At 45.5% G+C, this 20,605-nt stretch overlaps 1 protein-coding gene across 12 annotated transcripts in view; it reads right to left on the bottom strand.

Moving 5' to 3' along the window:
• Nucleotides 1-20,605, bottom strand: part of TPK1 (thiamin pyrophosphokinase 1) — a 417,079-nt gene that overhangs the window by 343,515 nt on the left and 52,959 nt on the right. For 10 of the 12 annotated variants that reach the window (XM_084857754.1, XM_084857759.1, XM_084857756.1 and 7 more), the window contains exon 3: nucleotides 5,550-5,624. The exons of the other annotated variants lie outside the window; for them this stretch is intronic. In XM_084857754.1, the coding sequence (XP_084713880.1) occupies nucleotides 5,550-5,624 (75 nt within the window). The remainder of the gene's footprint in view (nucleotides 1-5,549; nucleotides 5,625-20,605) is intronic. 12 annotated transcript variants of the gene reach the window in all.

The following is a 20,605-nucleotide window of genomic DNA, read 5'->3' as shown; positions in this document are numbered from 1 at the left end:
CTATTACAACCTAGTTAAACATTCCATGATTAAGTTCTTCATTTATTAGCACCAAAGTTATAAAACAATCAGACCTCTTAAAGGTCTAGTGTTGACAGCATAGCAAAATGTCCATAAAATAGCAATCCATGTTCAAAAAAGCTATTAAAGATGCAAATAAAACCATTAGGCCACAACCAGTGTTGAAATAAGTGCAGAGATTTTGTGCTTTTCTCAAGGACAGGAATAAATCAACAACGGATATTGAGCAACAATACCTCCAGTAGCATGGAGGGGCTCCATGCCAGCATGGCCACCAAGAATACGTGGCACCAGTATGAAGACTCTCCATAAAACAGCTCACTATAAAGAGAGGCAACTCTTTAGCGGGGCATAAAAGACTTGCATAAGACGCTCAAGAGAAAGGGTTCTTTTCATCCATGTACATCAGCCTTCCCCAAGCGGGTGCCCTCTAGATGATTTGGACTACAACTCCCAGAATTCCTGACCATTGGCCATGCTAGCTGGGGCTGATGGGAGCTGAACCCCAAAACAGTTGGAGGGCACCAGGTTGGGGAAGGCTACATCAATGAAGGTGAAGTGTAATCTAAGAAGGCAACCAGCTTTGGGCAGTGGAAGGCTAAACCTCTTAGAAAGCTGCCATAACTTTTTGTCCAGCACAGAAGTAATGCTGCCCGATCTCCTAAACATTGTAACAAGACCAGGAGCACACCGCAAACAGATACTCTATTTCCTTCTCTCTTGCACAAAAATTCCCTCCTCACTTTCATATTTGGAGTTAACTATAGTTAACTTTTAAGCTGGCATTAGCATTTTGGTTAAGCACACTTAGCCACACTTTGCAAGCCCACCTCTGACCACAGTTGCAAATGGTTGTTTGGAGCTAACCATGGAGAGCAAAAATGTCGATGAGGTTGCAATGGTTGGCCCCAAAATATGAAAGACAGGGGAAAATTCACATGCAAGAGAAGAGGAAGGGACAAGAGTGAACGAGGCTGAAGGATGCTCCCAACCTCTTAAGCATAAATGAGAGACTGGTTAATTTTACATCTGCACTAGTCCCATAATTCTTCTCTATTTTTAGCCTGACAGCACAATGCTGGTACTCTCTCCAGTTTGTGCTTAAAGATACAGTTTTCCTTCTTTGTCCTTTTATCTTGAAGAGTCTTTGCATCTATGAGTCTGAAGCCACTATATGGCCAAAGTTAAGGGAAAAAAACAATATTAGAACTGCAGTTTCCAAGACTGATGACAATAAGGTAATTAAAATGGAGAAGGTCCCTACTCACTATTTGCCTCCGTTTTTGCACTGATCATTCTCAATCAGCAGCATGTTCCAAGCATCTTCAATAAAACCCGGTAGCAACAGGACACATGCAACTATCAAGCACTTCCATATAGCAAAACTGTTTTTGAACAATACAAGTCCCTAATGGGATTTCTGTCCTAGTTCAATAGTACAAAGCACTGAAATGGTCTTCATTTTTTAAAAAGAATCTACTTTTGCTGCAATCATCTATTTGGCTTTTTCTCAAGCACTTCAAAGCAATTCTCTGTTGCAATTGTTCTTTTACTATGAACTAAAGATCAGCCAGGTTCAGCACTTCAAAGTACCACAAAGATAATTATTAATTATTCATTTCCCCCTGTTTTTAAATAATACGGAAGACGAATTACTAATTCTTTAAACAAACAAGATTTTGTTTTTTGTTCAGCATATCCTGCCTCTAAAATGGTAAAGAATTATGCATATCTCCCTCACCTAGGCTAGATCTACACTATTGCTTTACAGTGGTATTGAAGTGCACTGATAACTGTTGGGGCACATTACACATTCAATACACCGCTACTGTAGTGTCATTTCCTGCTTTTTATTCCACATTATCTAAAATACCACAACAAATGTCATTGTGTGTCCTGAGAAGTATAAACGCGCAAGAAGGATATAACGTTACCATGATGAGATCTTAATGATATGACACAAGGTGTAGATCTGGCCTATACAGGCCCACTAGCTTAACCATGGTTAGTGCACGACAGATGTCCCTTATTTCTCAACTTATCACCACCAACTTGCAGAGAACTCTACAAACTATACTCCGATCCTCCAGAAGTCCTGATAATAAGGGGTTAACCACATTCCCAACACTGCTTTTATTAAAATGCAGCAGAGACTAATTAACTATTGGAGCTTCCTAATGGTCTAGAGCTGCAATTCTAGGCATACTCTGGGCCAAATTGGGCCCATAGCAGAGGGGAAGGGTTAAATCTCCCCATACCCCCACAATAGGGTCCTCTACAGTAAAAAGGCAGGGGGAATGTTGCTGCTAGCTACGTTTTTAAAGTAATGTCTCTTTTGGCTCTCAGTCATAGCAATATTATATTTCACTGTTCCAATGCTAATGTTTTATGCTAAGGTACATTTAGCCTCTCTGTCAGTGTCTCTTAATTGCTTCTGTAAATTGTGGGCAAGGTGTCAGGTGTTTCAGACACACACATGGTCAGGATCTTGTGATCCTCATATTGCAAGTGTGTGTGTGTGTGTGTGTGTGTGTGTGTAGTGAGGGGAGTGAAGCTGACAGAGGATGACTCTCCCAAGGCCACCTAATACCAGGCCAATCCCAGTTTTGAGGGGCCTCTGAGCAAAATTACCCTTGGTGGAGTCTCTCCTGTCAGTAGGTCTCTGTGACTTACCTGGTGGTGGCAGGGATCTGAGGATAGCTGCCATTTTAAAGTTTCACAATGCTGCTCTGTCAGCAGCATTGTGGGGAATTTAGATGGCAGCTAGACCCAGCTGGCTGGTGCTGCTCAGACAGCTGGGCTGGATTTCTTTTTTAATGGAGGTGCAGAGCAAGCATCAGCTGTGGGACAAAGGGCTGGCCCAAGACTGAGGCAAAGAACAAGATGGCACCCATTCCCATTCCGTGTACAAAAGCCGACCAGACTGGCAGATTAATCTGTCTTCAACACTGATGTTGGGACAACATCCTCCACCACACCTGGAGACATCAAGCTAACGAACTTAGGGGATGCGCAGCAGGCCTCGTGGCACACAGGTTTCTCCTCCAACACACCTTGCTGCCACCTCCCAGCGTCTGCCACCTGAGGCAAGTGCTTCACTCTACCTAATGGTAGGGCCGGCCCTGGTGGGACCTGAGGCCTCAGCAATTGCCCAAGGGTGCCAAGAGTTCATACCTTCCCTGACCTAGGAAGTTGATGGCTAAGTTAAAATTTGAACTGGATGTGTTCTGACTCACAGCACATGCTATTACAGTCTGATGTTATGCAGACTTACTCTGAACTAAGCCCTGCTAAGTTCCATGGGGCATGTTCTTAAGTAAATTATGGGGGCTGCAGCCTAAGAAGGCAGCAGGTAGGGCCTTAGCCCCAACATTACACGAACTTCCATAAACAGCTCTGATAAACAGATCTCGCAACAAGCCAGCTTTTTTTTTTTTTTTTAATCACTCTGAAAATCCTACTTCGCCCCACTCTCAATTTTGTCTAGCTATTGGAAACTCAATAAATGACTGCTGGAAATAGGTTTTTTGGCTCAGCTCTGAAATACTGTACGAATCTCGGAGGCAAGAATTCATACCAAGCATTGATTTTCCCATGGAAAGAGGAAATAGCTTCAAGCCTCTCATGACTTATATATCTCCGAAGACTCTGAGCTCCCTACATTGCTTATTCAAATCATACAGATCTCCAACAGGAAAAAAAAGCCAACTCCCAGTGTTGATGATAAAAGGTTACAAGCTCTTTTTTATTGTAATTAAACCAGCATACTCTGTTGGTGACCTTTCAGAAACACATATTCCCTAAATTATAAATGCAGCATCGATCCACAATAGTTTATTACAAACTTAATAAGCAAACACTCCTGAGAGTCTTTTCCCCACATAAGCGCATTCAGACCTTATCAGTCCATAAAGTACTCAGTGACATAAGAAATGCAGAATTTGCATAATCAGCTCACTAGAGATGTCGGGCAATGAAGGAAATAATTCTCTGGCCTATTTCTCACTAAGCTGGTAAACCTATATCTGGGCTGTTCCACTTCAGAGTACAGGTAGAAGCCCATATGACTGAATCCTAGTTTTTCCATACCCCCACCCCCCACAATTCTCTTAAGGTAGAAAGCTAGATGATGGGGAGAAGGATGCTAGACGGGGGCAGACCATCCATATAGATGAACTAGGTGGTTGCCTAGGGCTCCAATTTAAGTGGGATGCCAAATTTGAGGGGGAAAATACAAATTAAAAACAAACAAATAAAAGAACAAAGATGTCATTATTTCAATTCCTGTGTGTGCACAGAGGGAATATGACTGACACTGTGGAGGTGACCGAGGGACCGACCGGGGATAATGAGGCTAAGTTAGGCTGCCCATCTGCCCACCTTTGGGACCTGGTCCTCCATCAGGCGATGCAGGATATCCTCCTACTCTGCTGCTGTTCCCAGTTGGAGGCAGGGAGTGAGAGGCCAGGTGAGAGCAGCCATTTCGTTTGCCCTCAGAGGGCTGGTGGCACCTTGTTGATCATGTCGCCCCGTGGATGCAACCGGGACCCTTCTTCCAGTGATCCTTCTTCCAGAGCTGTGCTCATCTCCTTCGTTGTTTTTATCAGACCTTCTGTGCTGATACAGTGCTTAGTTTTTTTAAAAAAAATTTGGGGTGCGTTTTATTATAAATGATAATATTTCTGCTTCTGAAGGTGGAGGTTTGCCATTTTCTAAATGGAAAATAGGGGAAATGTTTGGTAAACTGGCAAAATGTTTCCCAGTTTACCAAAACCCTCAGCCTAGATCTGCCCTTGGGGTTTGGGGGTGCCGACTGCATGGTTTGCCTACGGCACCAGTTGCTGGCAGCTAGTCTAGGGCCACTCCTGGTGCCAGACCAGCCTTGTCCTGGACACACTTGTTTTCTATGTACAAATGATGCTTACTATGGGCTCCTTCACACGGAGCTTTTATCCTGCGATTGAGATTGCTCCTCCACAGATGTTTGCAGGCTCTTTACATGACGCCGTGATTATTCAAGGCATCTCCTGCACTAAATGCCCTTTGTTCTGTTTTTTAAACAGATCGCAGATAATGAGCTATCAAATTACCCCATTGTGTTCCACTTCAGTTTCCTCCATGAAAAGAGTAAAAGCGGCAAGAAGAGGAGTGAAATCAATGAAAAATAATGGAAGACTCAGATACAGGGAGAAGGAGGGGGAAGGGGGTAGGGGAAAAAGAAGTGGGTGAAAAAGGAAGTCGTTTTGATCCTGCATTGAAAACGGAAGCAGAAAGCCCCGTTTTAAATGCAGGATTTTAGGCTGGTGTAGAGATGCCCTATGAATGAACATTCACCATGAGGGACCCTTCTGCATTCTGAAGTGACACAGGTTTATCACCTCAAGGAGAGCTAGGTCCCCAATTCAAATCAAATCCTGAGCATCTGACGTTGCTAGTTGAAACTGCTTGTGTGGAGAACTACTGGACAGAAAGCACATTAAGTCAGGCAGCAAATAAGGGAATGGAGAGATGCATGGAGTTATTATTACCTCTGCTCCACAGATGATGTAAATGACCTTTGTGCAAAGGCTGGTTAAGGATCAGCAGGCAAATCTTGAGGTTTTCTGCAAGAGAGATGATATTGGTAATTAATTTTCAATACTTAATATTCTCCTGCTACCCCTTTTCCAGTCAACACACAGCCAGAAACCACAATATGATTGTGGAGAGAGGAGGCCACTTTGCATGAAGTGATATAATTACTAGAAAGCAAAGCAAAAAGTCTTCTGACTATCTTTGACTAATTTCTTGACATTCAGTCTAAAACCAGAGGAGGGATTCATGGCACTTCTATTCAGGTGACATGTGTGAGATCAGTGTATGTAATCAAAAGGAAAATAAGAAGTGCTCCCGAATGATTAGATTTCCAGCTATCACCGTTCTGGTTAATTATCCAGTTTGCTGCGATGTCTGGGCCATTAGGGTTAGCTTTGGGGATGGAGCTGATTCCAGGTTTGACTGTCCTTTCAGCAAAGTGCCATCTGGTGGGCCTCCAACACCTTTTGCTCCCCCTGGAGAATTTAGCATCAACTGCAGGCAGATGGCAAACATGCCATGCTCTGTAGCAAGCTGCTGCAAAGTGCCCAACGTTGTAGATTTCCCAGAATGCCCTACAAGTTGCAGAGTAAATGCAGAGTAAATGCATACAGCAAGCAGACAAGTGCTTCCAGTGATGTACAAGGGGGAACCATGTCCCTCGGTACAAGAACAGGACTGTTCCACAAGAACACACAGGTGCCACTTGACTTGTGACATGTTGGAGGGTATTATTAAAGATATACAAATGGGACCCACAACAAAATGCTGGAGCGCATCCTCCTCACCCCCTGACAGGTATGCTCCTGTTGTTCCTCCTTGTTCAGGGCTCTGGCCAGTCAGCCAGCCATGCCTTCTCCTCCAGGATTTTTTGAGCCAGGGATAGGCAACCTGGTGCCCTCCACATGTTCTAGACTACAACTACCATCACCTCAGCAAGCATGGCCAATTGTCAGGAATTCTGCAAGTTGTGGTCCAAAACATCTGGAGGGCAACAGGTTGCCTAGCCCTGCTATGACCTGTAAAGGGCCCACACAGATCAATTCATTGTCTCCCACTCCTCTTAATTTCCCAGTTTTCTTTTCCAATTGACTATCAATATTCCTTGGCTCCTGAAGGCCAATGAAATTGCTTAGTTCTCATTGGGTCATTTGGAGGTGAGGGGAATTGCCCCCTTTGCCTGTCTGGTTTTTAAAATTGTACCTCAGGATCATCCAAGCATGCTGTTATCTCCCTCTTGTTTTCCATTTGCCCCAACGTGGCTCCATTCCTGTTGGAAGTCAACCACCTGAGTTCAGTATTAGAGGGAAATATTTGTTTGCTGGTCCCCAAATGTGTGAGAGGCAGACTAAATAAATAGGTGAATTAGATAAACAACAACAACAACAACAGTAATAATAATGAGGAGGAGGAAGAGGAAGAGGAGGAAAAGAGTTAAAGCTTCGTAGCCACCTTTAAACCTGAGAATATTGAACAAAATGACAGTACATACTTCCTGTGGCTGTGGAAATCCCACACTCTACCTGCTGATGCTGGCCAGGAAGCTGGATAATGGGAAAGATATCTTCTTCTGGTTTCATATTCAATGGCCTCTCTAAACCCATGGGATGGATAAGAAGTGTGGTGCACCAGCTAGAGCATCCTAGGCAATCCTAAATCTCAGAAACCTAGGTTCAAATCCCCACTAATCTATGAAACTCAAGTAATGAAAGTGGGCATGTCACTATCTCTCAGGCTAACCCACCTCACAAGCTTGCTGTGAGGCTAAACATGCTGCACTGAGCTCTCTGGATTAGAGCGGAGATACAAGTGCAATTAGCAAACGGGGAATGGGTTTTATCCCACAACCAGCAGTTTGGATTGCGTGCCTCCAGCTGACTGGCTCAAAACTACAAGGAAGAGAGAGAGATTGGCGTTCGGGTGGATTGCAAGATGACTATAAGCAGTCAGTGTCATGCGGCCACAAAGAGGGCAAATGCAAATCTTGGATGCACAGGCGAGGCATTTCCAGTTGAATAGGAAACACTGGTATAATTGCCCCAAACCCCGAAGAGACCACATCTGGAATGGTGCACCCCCCAAAAGAAAAATCAACCAAGAAGGGTATGATTGCTCCTTATAAGATCAGGGGCAGAAGTAAAGCTTCCATGATTGCAGGACATCAGGACCACCCCATAGGCCTGAGTGCTCGGTTTTCCTCTTTCCCATACAATTCCCCAGTCTCTTTCCCCTTTTCAGCATTAAGCACATGCAACATGACATTTGCACTAACGTTTACTCTGGTTCACTTTAAACCAGAGGCTGAAGGTTATTTGCAAATCATAGTTAAAGGAGCTCACGGTTAGCATTAATATCAGTGTAGACACAATACTACATGTTGGCTTACCCTGAAAGGGGACAGGAAAGGAAATTCATGTGGGAGAGAGTATGAGGGAGTGATGGTTAAGAGATTAGGAAATGTTACATCAGCACTGGCCCTATTTCTAAGGATGTAATGCAACAGCAGGAGGTTAAATCTCATGAAACTTCCTGGCCTCCAAGTGTTCCAAACTCAGATATTGCCACTGATGCTTTGCAGCTGGAGCACTACCAAAAAACCACACTTAGCCACAATAAATGCCTTTTGCATTGCTCACCAATAATACAAAGACAACTTTTAGAACTTTGTGTATGTGAAACTCTTCTAAGAGAATATATTTCTGACCTCCACAATTGCTGAGGTACACAGGGAAAAAGTTGTTCCCTGAGGTAACCTCTGAGTGTTTTAAGTGTATATTTTTTTTTTGCTTCTTTTTTATGATGTGCTTCTTTTGCAGACTGAGCAGATTTAGCCATCTGCAGTGTGAGGAGAAAAAAATAAATCTGAAGTGGAAGGGGAACAGATATAAAGCCTAAAATGTGAGTTTCTCTTTTACATCCCCCCCCCCACCACCACACACGAAACACACACAGGATTTGCTTCCCTAAATGCATATTTCAGTATACCCTCTGATTTTAAGAGTATAAGTACCAATTTAGTGTACTTTTCTATTTAAACTTCAGAGGTTCTCTGAACCTTGAATCACATGTTTTCATGCTTTATATTAGCAGATCCCTGACACATTTTTAATTATACCTCACATGGATTTCTCACTCACTCTTCTATTATCTCTGGGCACACTTAAAGATTACAATACGCAGTACAAGCAGCAAGAAGTGGATGTATGACTGCACTCATGCTTCTGCATTCCACAACTCTTTGAAATGTGAGAAGAAAAAAAGTTGTGAATCTCTCTCATGGGAGGTATACAATTCTATTCTCCTGAGAATAATACTGGTAACCAATATCTCCTTTGGTACAACACAGAGAGTGAATTCAGACAACTGTTTACCATGGGGTAACATACTGAGGTGAGCGTACAATTATGTGGAAGGGAGCAGGTTGTCCATAGCCTACAGAATTTGTGATTTACCAAGTTGACCACTGGTGCTGGAGAAGACTCTTATGAGTCCTCTGGACTGCAAGGAGGTCAAATCAGTCAATCCTAAAGGAGATCAACCCGGACTGCTCGTTGGAAGGACAGATACTGAAACTGAAGCTCAAATATTTTGGCCACCAAATGCGAAGAGAAAAGTCACTGGAAAAGACCCTGATGCTGGGAAGGATTGAAGGCCAAAGGAGAAGGGGATGGCAGAGGATGAGATGGCTAGATAGCATCATCGATGCAATGAATATGAACTTGAGCACACTCCGGGACAGAGCGGAGGACAGGAAGGCCTGGCGTGCTATGGTCCATGGGGTCACGAAGAGTCGGACACGACTTAACGACTGAACAACAACAAAAGTTGACCATAGCCCATCAGCCATGTATTGAGGCCTCCCAGAGACTCAACACATCTCTTGGTTTTGGCGTTTGCCTGAGACTGCAAAAAGCTGACTTTAAATCAGACTTGGACTGGTCAGCCCATCAAACAGAGGATACTTTCAAATACAGGACTATCCTCTATAAAACAGAACATCTGGCCATCCTACTGATAGAATGTCTGGCCATCCTGTTTGTGGCCTGTGTCTGAGATGGTTGAATGGCTGGTTGGCTGGTTGTAAGTCATGCAAGTCTGACCCCTCACACTGAGGAGAAGTTTACATTTCTGTACCCATCAGACATCTGGGAAGTTAGACTAATGACAACATTATCCTGTATGTGGGCAGAAACTGCAGAGAACCTGCTCCCAACAGGGTTGGATTCCTAGGGCATTCATCCAGAGTTATATAGCTTTCTGAGGTATTTTATGATTTCTTCTCTTCTAATGTATAAAGGAGCTTTGAATGTGTATGCCAGGTTGTGAAATCTTATGATGTAATCAACTTTGATTATAATAAATAAAAGCAAGAGAAGATTTTAAAAACACCATCTTCCCTAAGCAGAATGGATATATCAAGTACAATTTGCAATGATGGAACACATTAGCCATACTCTTGAAAAGGAAAGTACGACTGAGCATATAAGTTTCATGTCATCACAGATGGATTTTCATCAATGATTTTCTGACCTTGTTTAATTTAACCTAATCCAAAGCTAACCAGATAGGTATTATGATGTTTACTTTCATTTTCACCTAGCAAAAATGTTTGCCCATCTTAGCTGAATGACCCCAGAACATGCAAGAGCAGACTCTGGTGGTAGCCAACATCTGATTTGTCAAAGGAAAATTAACTCTCACCCCATAAAACACTTGCTATTTTTGGGTGCAATGTTACATAATGTGAAAAACTTCATGGGTAGCACAGTTGTAAAAAGCTTCTTGGGAAATGTTAGCAAAATATGTATAAAACTATTTCACATTCTCAGCAATCAAAAACCTAATGTTGCTCATTCAGATGGGTCAGGACAATTCACTTCCCTAAACATATAGGGCAGTATCCAACAAGGTAAAACCCCTAATGTAAATTATGTTGCTGTAGCATAAATTACTTGAGCACAATGCTAACAGCATTAGCTGGCATGCCAATTTCCTGGGGAACTGGTTTTTGAAGGGCAGCTGAAAAATACTGCGATGAGATGAATATTTACATTAAATATATATTTATAAATATAAAATATTTAACTTATTGAAATAAAAAATGTTGTGTGTGTGTATAATTTCAAAACATGTTTGCCTGTTTTTCTCAAAATGGACTTTACCAAGTGTTAGCACCAGGTCTCAACAGGATAGAACTGGTTGCTCTTTAAGGACTGCATCATAGAACAGTTCATAACCATTTGAGTTAAAGACTTCTGTCACTGATATCTTCCAGTTTACAGATAATTTAGACAATCTGTTGTGTATGTATACTTTTTATATACAGATACTTTCATATACATATCTCATAATCTGCAGATATTCTGAAAAGTAGCCAATCATTTTTACCCTTTTCTTTTTAAATTAATCTAACAATGCAAACTAAGTTTAAGAGAAATTTGAAATGGACTTCTTTGAAACTCCCTGTGAAGCTGCTTACACCAACGTGCCATTAGCCATTATTTTCACTGTCTCCAAATGTTATCACTTATGCAACGCCATAGCAACGTTAACAACAGCTATTTATTATTTATTTATTATTAAATTTATTAATCGCCCATCTGGCTGGTCACCCAGCCACTCTGGGCGATGTACAACATACCATAAAACAATTTAAAACAATAAAATTCTACCATAACATTTTTTTTTTAAATACCCTAACCCACCCCAAATGCCTGCCTGAACAACCACGTTTTTAATGCACGACGGAAGCTCATTAAAGAGGGGGCATGACAGAGTTCCCTAGGGAGGGAGTTCCACAGAGTGGGGGCCACCACAGAAAAGGCCTTCTCCCTCGTCCCCACCAGTCTAGCTGTCCTGGCTGATGGGACAGAGAGAAGGCCATCCGAGGCTGATCTTGTTAAGCTGCCTGTCTGGTGTTGCTGGAGGCGCTCCTTAAGATAGGCTGGGCCGGAACCATATAGGGTTTTAAAGGTCAAAACCAACACCTTGAATTTGGCCCGGAAAACAACTGGTAACCAGTGCAACTCCTTCAGCACTGGAGTGATGTGATCTCGCCGGCGGCTGCCTGTAATCAGGCGAGCCGCCGCGTTCTGTACCAGCTGCAGCTTCCGAACCGTCTTCAAGGGTAACCCCACGTAGAGCGCATTACAGTAGTCTAAACAAGAGGAGACCAGGGCATGTACTACCGATGGGAGCAGATGGTCGGGAAGAAAGGGGCGCAGCCGCCTTATCAGATGGAGTTGATACAGCGCTGTCCGGCTCACAGCTGACACCTGAGCCTCCATGGACAGCTGGGAGTCCAAAATGACCCCCAGGCTGCGGACCTGGTCTTTCAAGGGTAGCCGTACCCCATTCAACACCAGGTCAACATCCCTCAGCCTCCTCTTGTCTCCCACCAAAAGTACCTCGGTCTTGTCAGGGTTCAGCTTCAGCTTATTCCTCCCCATCCAGCCACTCACCATCTCCAGACATTTGGACAGGGATTCTACGGCCAACCTTGGTGAAGATTTGAATGAGAGGTAGAGCTGCGTGTCATCCGCATATTGATGACATGCACCCCAAACCTCCTGATGATAGCCCCCAGCAGCTTCACATAGATGTTAAATAGCATCGGGGAGAGGATGGAACCCTGTGGCACCCCACAAGTGAGTGGCCACGGGTCCGAAACCTCCTCTCCCAGTGCTACCCTCTGGTACTTGCTGGAGAGGAAGGACCGGAACCACCGCAATACAGTGTCTCCAATGCCCAACCCCTCCAGGCTGTCCAGGAGGATACCGTGGTCAACGGTATCAAAAGCCGCTGAGAGGTCGAGGAGAACAAGGAAGGAGCATTCACCCCTATCCAGAGCCCTCCTCATATCATCCACCAAGGTGACCAAGGCCGTTTCTGTCCCATGCCCAGGCCTGAAGCCCGATTGAAATGGGTCTAGATAATCAGTTTCTTCCGAGTGTGCCTTCAACTGCACCGCCACCACCCGCTCAATCACCTTGCCCAAAAATGGCAGATTTGAGACTGGGCGAAAGTTGTTCAGAACTTGAGGATCCAAGGAGGGCTTCTTTAAGAGCGGTCTTATCACTGCCTCCTTGAGGGCTGATGGCATCACTCCCTCCTCAAGGGAGGCATTCACCACCGCCTTGATCCCCTCACCCAGTCTCTCTCTGCAGCTCATAATGAGCCAAGATGGGCAAGGATCAAGTAAGCAGGTGGTCGGCCTTACAGATGAAAGCACCTTGTCCACTTCATCAGGAGGAAGAAGCTGGAACCGATCCCACAAAACCGGTTTGCCACAGGCCGCCTCTTGCTCACTAACTGTATCCACAGCGTGCAGAGTAACACACCTAATCTGATCAATTTTATCTGCAAAGTGCCTTGCCAAGGCCTCACAGGAGGCCTTAGAATGCTCCAGTGGTTCCAGAGCCACAGGACCGACCAGGCTCCGGACCACTTGGAACAGCCTCCTGGGACAGCACTCTGCAGACGCGATGGAGGCAGCATAATATTCCTTTTTTGCTGCCTTCACCGCCACGTGATAGGCTGAAGATATAGCTCTAGCCCGTGTCTGATCGTCTTTGGAGCGAGACTTCCGCCACCGGCGCTCTAGCCGTCTCACCTCCTGTTTCAGAGCTCGTAACCGCGGATTGAACCATGGTGTAGTCCGAGCCCTGTTCAGGGGGAGAGGGCGTTTCGGAGCCACCTGATCGGAGCCCCAGTGATTGCGGCATTCCAGACACCCACCAGGGTCTCGACCGAGTGGCCGTTGGCGTGCCCCAGAGAATCCCCAAGCGCGTTCAGGAATCCATTTGGATCCATAAGACGCCTGGGGCGGACCATTTTAATGGGTCCTCCACCCCTGTGGAGGGGTTGTGGAACCGAGAAGTCCAACATCACCAGATAGTGATCTGACCATGACAAGGGGGTGGTGGATATACCCCCGACTTCCAGATCACTCCCCGCTTCTCCAGAAACAAACACAAGGTCTAGTGCATGACCGGCTACATGGGTGGGCCCACTTAGAATATGGTGCAGCTCTCAGGAGGCCATGGTCTCCATGAAGTCCCGAGGTGCTCCTGTGAGGATGGCCTCCGAATGTACGTTGAAGTCCCCCAACACCAGTAAGTTAGGGGACTGTACACGCACATCAGAGACCACCTCAAGCACCTCGGCCAGGGAGTCAGTCGTGCAGCGGGGTGGACGGTACACGAGCAGAATCCCCAGACTGCCCTTCGGGCCCAACCTCCAGTACATGCACTCAGCAACCTTGGTCTCCCAGAGAGGGGGTCTGGTAAAGACCAAGGACTCTCGGTAGATAACAGCCACTCCCCCTCCCCGATCCCCAGGCCTCGGCTGCTGTGCATACGAAAATCCGGCTGGGCACATGGCTGCAAGGGTTGGAGCAGCAGCCTCGGCCAGCCAGGTCTCCGTAATACATGCCAGGTCTGCACCCTCATCCAGGATCATGTCATGGATGAGGGAGGTTTTCTGGGTAACAAGACCTGGCATTGCAGAGCAGCAAACGAAGGCCAGAAGATGGGGTCACGCCTCCCCCAGCCATCCTTTGGCTCTGGACAGGCCCGGAGCGGGGGACAGATACTACACATCTCTCCCTTGTTCCCCTTACCTTGCATGGCCTGCCCCTAGCGCTCCGCCAGCGCCTGCCGCCCAGCCTCGGTATGTTCTGGCCCCCAACACTCCCCCCACTGCCTCCATCAGGTGTACACATGCCCCCTCACTCCCACCTATCAGGCAGGCTACCCACCCCTAAAAACACAACAAAATCCCCCCCAACAAAATAAAACAAACAAACAAAACAATTAAAATTCCCTTAAAAATGCCAGGCAGGAATCCACAGGGAAGGCCTGGTGGTGGTGGTGGTGGTGGCGGCGGCGGCAGCAGCAGCAGCAGCAGCAGCAGCAGGCCCGGCAGCAGCAAGCACGCCTCTTCCCCGGTGGTGGTGGTGGTGGCGGTGGCGGTGGCGGCAGCAGCTTCTCCTGCAGGCCCTGGCTCTCCCAGGCCACCTCAGCCAGCCAGCTTATGTAGCCCCTCCAGGGAGGGGCAGGTGGAGCAGCACAGCTGGCTCCGTACCTGGGGGCCTGGTCCTGAAGGGACTGGTGGTCTGCCAGGCAGAAGTCCACAGGGAAGGCCTGGTGGTGGTGGCAGCTATCCTGTCTTCTCCCCATTATATTGAGCAACTCTAGGTGTTTCATAAATATTTACATCATTATAAATGTTTCATATATTGCCCCTTGCCATGTACTGGTCTTCAGGCTACATGGATCTTACAAATCATATTCACGGGGAATATATAAGTGTATGTTTTTAATTCCAAGATCTTTCTCTGAAATTCAGAGTCATATTACATGCATTCCTTATTTTACTTTAGCTTCAGAGGTTATTATACATTCTGTGATTTCCTTGGCTTTGTATTTTCCAGGTGGATGATGCTGATTGCTCTTGTTAGAAATAATCTAACAAATAACATTAGGGAAGGCTGTTTCGACTTGCTCTTACTGGACTAAAACAAACTAAGAGGCACAACACAGCAGGTGAAGTGCTAAGACAGACTGCAGTGCCTCACAGTACTACTCAGGTAAACATCCAATGACCAAGCAACTCCAATCCTACACATGTAGCAAAATACTACACTTGAGACTTAAAAACATGAAGTTGCAAAGCCAGAGGAAGAGGATCATTAACCCTCAGCATATTTTCCAGTGTTCTATTTCTGCATACCATAATCAGTTTGCAACATTTAGTCCCACTCTGGCATGAACAAGAAACAGAATCCGGCCAGGTCTTTACAGATAAGAGTTGGCACTGAGTTGCCTCCCAATCCTCTGAACCACTAGAAATCTTGCCTTGCTCATGGGTGGAGCTAAAGATGACATTCTCAGAGCGCTATATTTTGTGGAAGATACTAAATTCCATGCTTGCGCTGGGTCATCACAGAAAGAATACCCAAAGCCATGAAAATGAGTTAGTGGGTTATGCATGAGCCTTCTTCAGGCTTTTGGTAGCCAAGGTGCCAAGCCTCACGGTGTACTCAAGTATGCATCCAGTTGCTAATCATCTCCAATCACACACATGTAGTAGCATGCACAGGGCACCAAATGCATGGACGGGTTATCAAGAACACACCAGCTAGCATTGCCCCCTAGACATTGACACAGATGCTGCCATGCTCCCTAGCCAATGCATGACCTAAATTAGTCTGAAGAGGGCCATGTGTATATGTGCAGGACTCCCTCCATGGGACAGGAACCCTGATTAATCAGGGTTCCCAGCCCTGCAGTTGTTGTTCAGTCGTTCAGACGTGTCCGACTCTTCGTGACCCCATGGACCATAGCACGCCAGGCCTTCTTGTCCTGCGCTCTCTCCCGGAGCGTGCTCAAGTTCATATTTATTGCATCGATGATGCTATCTAGCCATCTCATCCTCTGCCGTCCCCTTCTCCTTTTGCCTTCAGTCTTTCCCAGCATCAGGGTCTTTTCCAGAGAGTTTTCTCTTCGCATTAGGTGGCCAAAATATTTGAGCTTCATCTTCAGTATCTGTCCTTCCAATGAGCACTCAGGGTTGATTAGAATAGGGTTCTGCTATTATTAGCAGAAATAGATGTTTTTCTGGAATTCTCTTGCTTTCTTCATGATCCAGCGAATGTTGGCGATTTGATCTCTAGTTCCTCTGCCTCTTCGAAACCCAGCTTGTACTTCCGGTAGTTCTCGGTTCGCATACTGCTGAAGCCTAGCTTGTAGGATTTTGAGCATCACCTTGCTGGCATGTGAAATGAGCGCAATTGTGCGGTAGTTTGAACACTCTTTGGCATTGCCCTTCTTTGGAATTGGAATGTAAACTGACCTTTTCCAGTCTTGTGGCCACTGTTGAGTGTTCCAAATTTGTTGGCATATTGAGTGCAGCACTTTCACAGCATCATCTTTTAGGATTTTAAATAGCTCAGATGGAAGACTGTCATCTCCGCTAGCTTTGTTGTTAGTAATGCTTCCTAAGGCCCACTTGAATTCACTCTCGAGGATGTCCGGCTCAAGTTCAGTGACCGCACTATCATGGCTATCAGGGACATTCAGATCTTTCCTGTATAGTTCTTCTGTGTATTCTTGCCACCTCTTCTTAATCTCATCTGCTTCTGTTAGGTCCCTGCCTTCTTTGTCCTTTATCACGCCCGTCTTTGCACAAAGCGTTCCCTTGAGATCTCCGATTTTCTTGAAGAGATCTCTAGTCTTTCCCATTCTGTTGTTTTCCTCGATTTCTTTGCATTGTTCATTTAAGAAGGCCTTCTTGTCTCTCCTTGCTATTCTCTGGAACTCTGCATTCAGTTGGGTATATCTTCCCCTTTCTCCCTTGCTTTTCGCTTCCCTTCTTTCCTCAGCTATTTGTAAAGTCTCATCAGACAGCCACTTTGCTTTTTTGCATTTCTTTTTCTTTGGGATGGATTGCATTGCTGCCTCCTGAACAATGTGACGGACCTCTGTCCATAGTTCCTCAGGCACTCTGTCTATCAGGTCTAATCCCTGAAATCTATTCCTCACCTCCACTGTATATTCATAAGGGATATGATTTAGGTCATACCTGAATGGTTTAGTGGTTTTCCCTACGTGTTTCAATTTAAGCTGAAATTTTGCAACAAGAAGTTCATGATCTGAGCCACAGTCAGCTCCAGGTCTTGTTTTTACTGACTGTATGGAGCTTCTCCATCTTTGGCTGCAAAGGACATAATCAATCTGATTTCGATATTGACCATCTGGTGATGTCCATGTGTAGAGTCGTCTCTTGTGCTGTTGGAAAAGAGTGTTTGCTATGATCAGCGTGTTCTCTTGGCAAAACTCTATTAGCCTTTGTCCTGCTTCATTTTGTACACCAAGGCCATGCCTGCCTGTTATCCCGGTGATTTCTTGACTTCCTACTTTAGCATTCCAATCCCCTATGATGAAGAGGACATCTTTTTTTTTGGTGTTAGTTCTAGAAGGTGTTGTAGGTCTTCATAGAACCGATCAACCTCAGCTTCTTCGGCATCAGTGGTTGGGGCATAGACTTGAATTACTGTGATGTTGAAGGATTTGCCTTGGATTCGTACTGAGATCATTCTATCATTTTTGAGATTGTACCCCAGTACCGCTTTTCCCACCCTTTTCTTGACTATGAGTGCTACTCCATTTCTTCTAAGGGATTCTTGCCCGCAGTAGTAGATATGATGGTCACCTGAATTAAATTCGCCCATGCCTGTCCATTTGAGTTCGCTGATTCCCAAGATGTCGATGTTCAGTCTTGCCATCTCATGTTTGACCACCTCCAGCTTACCTTGATTCATTGATCTGACATTCCAGGTTCCTAAACAATATTGTTCTTTACAGCATCGGATTTTCCGTTCACCACCAGACACATCCACAGCTGAGTGCCCTTTCAGCTTTGGCCCAGCCGCTTCACTCTTTCTGGCGCTACTTGGAAATACCCTCTGCTCTTCCCCAGTAGTATATTGGACACCTTCCGACCTGAGGGGCTCATCTTCTGGCGTCATATCTTTTAGCCTTGTGATACGTTCCATGGGGTTTTCTTGGCAAGAATACTGGAGTGGGTTGCCATTTCTTTCTCCAGTGGACCACATTTTGTCAGAACTCTCTGCCATGACCTGTCCGTCTTGGGTGGCCCTGCACGGCATAGCTTATGGCTTCACTGAGTTACGCAAGCCCCTTTGCCACAACAAGGCAGTGATCCATGAAGGGGCAGCCCTGCAGAGGGAACACTAAATACATACATGTGTACACTAGGCTTCCTTGAGACTAATGCCAATTGCACATCCGTGGCGATGTGTGTGTGTGGCGGGGGAGGATGTGGCTGGCAAGATGTGGCTGGCAAGGCTAGCCCAGGGGTTCTCAATAGGCCCTTCACGTGATCAGCACCCTCAGCTACCAAATGCCTCCACGGGGCTAAGGCAGCCTTTCCCAGCCTCCTCCCCTCTGGATGTTTTGGACTTCACCTCCCATCAACTCCTGCCAGTATGGCCAATGGACAGGAATTCTGGGCACTGTAGTCCAAAACTTCTAAAGGGCACCAGGATGGGGAAGACTGAGCTTAGGTATATATATTTATAAAGTGAAATCTAGTCCACAAAAGCTTAGGCCATAGCAAATGTGTTAGTCTTTAAGGTGGCACAAGACTGTGTTGCTTTTGCTGCAACAGAGCAACAGGGCTACCCCTCTGGAAATTATAATATAATGTATTCTGAGATGATGATGATGATGATGATGATGATGATGATTTTCATTTCTAATACTGTCCCATAGCTGAAGCTCTCTGGGCAGTTTATAACAATTCATAAAAAATACAAAATACAACATTATAATAAAAACAGGCTAAAAAAATTAACACACAACATTTAAAGTAGCTAAAAAACAATTGCAGTAAACAATTTTTCCATAATAGACCTGTTCAAAACATTAGACAAAGGTGCCCCATCATATGCCATTGAATGCCTGGAGGAGATGGCGGTCTTTAAAGTTGACAGTGTTGGCACCAGGCGGACCTCAGGGAGGAGAGGGAGCTCATTCCACAGTCAGGGGGCCATCAAAGCAGAACAACCCTCTCCTTTGTTGCCACCTTCTCAGCCTCCCTTGGGGGTGGCACTCAGAGGAAGGCCTCAGATATTGATCATAGTGCATGGGTAGATTCAGGTTGGGAGAGGCGTTCTGTCGGGTATTGCAGTCCTGAGCTGTGTAAGGCTTTATAGGTTAAAACCAGGGTTTGTTTCAGTAGATATACGAGCAATGGATTGATTGATTACCCTGCCCTTTCCCCAAGGAGCTCAGGACAGCATACATGGTTCTTCTCCCTTCCTCTTTTGATCTTCACAACAACCCCGTGAGATACGTTGGGCCAGCCTTCCCAACTTGGTGCCCTCCAGATGTTCTGGACTAGAACCCCCAGCATTCCTAACCAATGGGTAGGGCTGATGGGAGTTGAAATTCAAAATGTCTGGAGGGTACCAGATTGGGAAGGCTGGGTTAGGCTGAGAAACAATGATCAGCCCAAGGTCACAGAGTCGGTTTTATGGCCAAGCACAAATCTGAACCCAGGTCCCCCGTCAGTTCTAGTCCAGCACTGTAATGCCTACACCACACTGGCAATATGATCCACAATGTTAGATATGCTATGGAGTAGTGTGCTTGAGTACTCCTTAGCAAGGCTTTCATTGGCTGGGTTTGCACAACAATTAGCCACCCCCGCCGCGCCATGCACCGGGTTTAGATGACACAGCAACCCGCAATGCACTGCGGGTAATTAAGCAAGTGGCGGGCGTGGGGGCAGGGCTTGCCCTGCCCTGTTTCCCACAAGTCGCTGTTTTAATTTTCCTCTCAGCTCAGAACAAGGTGGCTTTTCTCTCCCCACACTGAAGGAGCCAGTGGCCATGGTTCACTGGTTACATGGACAGACGAAGTGCTAGCAACCTGAAAAGCAAAGCAGAACAACTATGTTCCCTATATCGTAGCTAATTTTAGCAGTGTGTGGTCGAGTGGATCACAAGGCTGTCTTTCTGATGCCACATCTGTCTCTTTGCATGAGGGTCATAAATCACTCTGAGGAGTGCCAGTCATGCTCCCAACTTATTTGAAATGCTTAGTCAAATGCCCTTTCAGTCTAGATGTAACGTCAACATTTGCTTCTCTAGTTAACATGTTAGCATCTTCAATGTAGGGTGGCCACCAATACACTGAAAAGGAGAAGGAATGCATCACCAAAAAAGAGGACAAAAGAGCACAGTGATTTGCATAGCATGCATGTTGTATAAATTGTTTAGAAATAATTACTATCGTTTAAATAGAAATACAATACACCTCAGCACAGTGGGGAAGACTGCAACCTGTGTGGCTGCTCAGTCTGCTGTCCAGGTTGACAAGCAACATCAAGACCTTCGCAATATGGTTCTTTATTTTTAAACCAGACTTGGACTGCATAGCCATTCAAATAGAGGACTGACCTCTGGCAGCCCTTGAGATAGAGG

The sequence above is a fragment of the Heloderma suspectum genome, chromosome 5, assembly GCF_057233095.1.
Source record: "Heloderma suspectum isolate Gila_16-S chromosome 5, 16-S_ref, whole genome shotgun sequence".
NCBI classification, from domain to species: domain Eukaryota; kingdom Metazoa; phylum Chordata; class Lepidosauria; order Squamata; family Helodermatidae; genus Heloderma; species Heloderma suspectum.
Note: the sequence above shows the minus strand (reverse complement) of the source record. Positions and strands in the feature narration are given on the sequence as shown.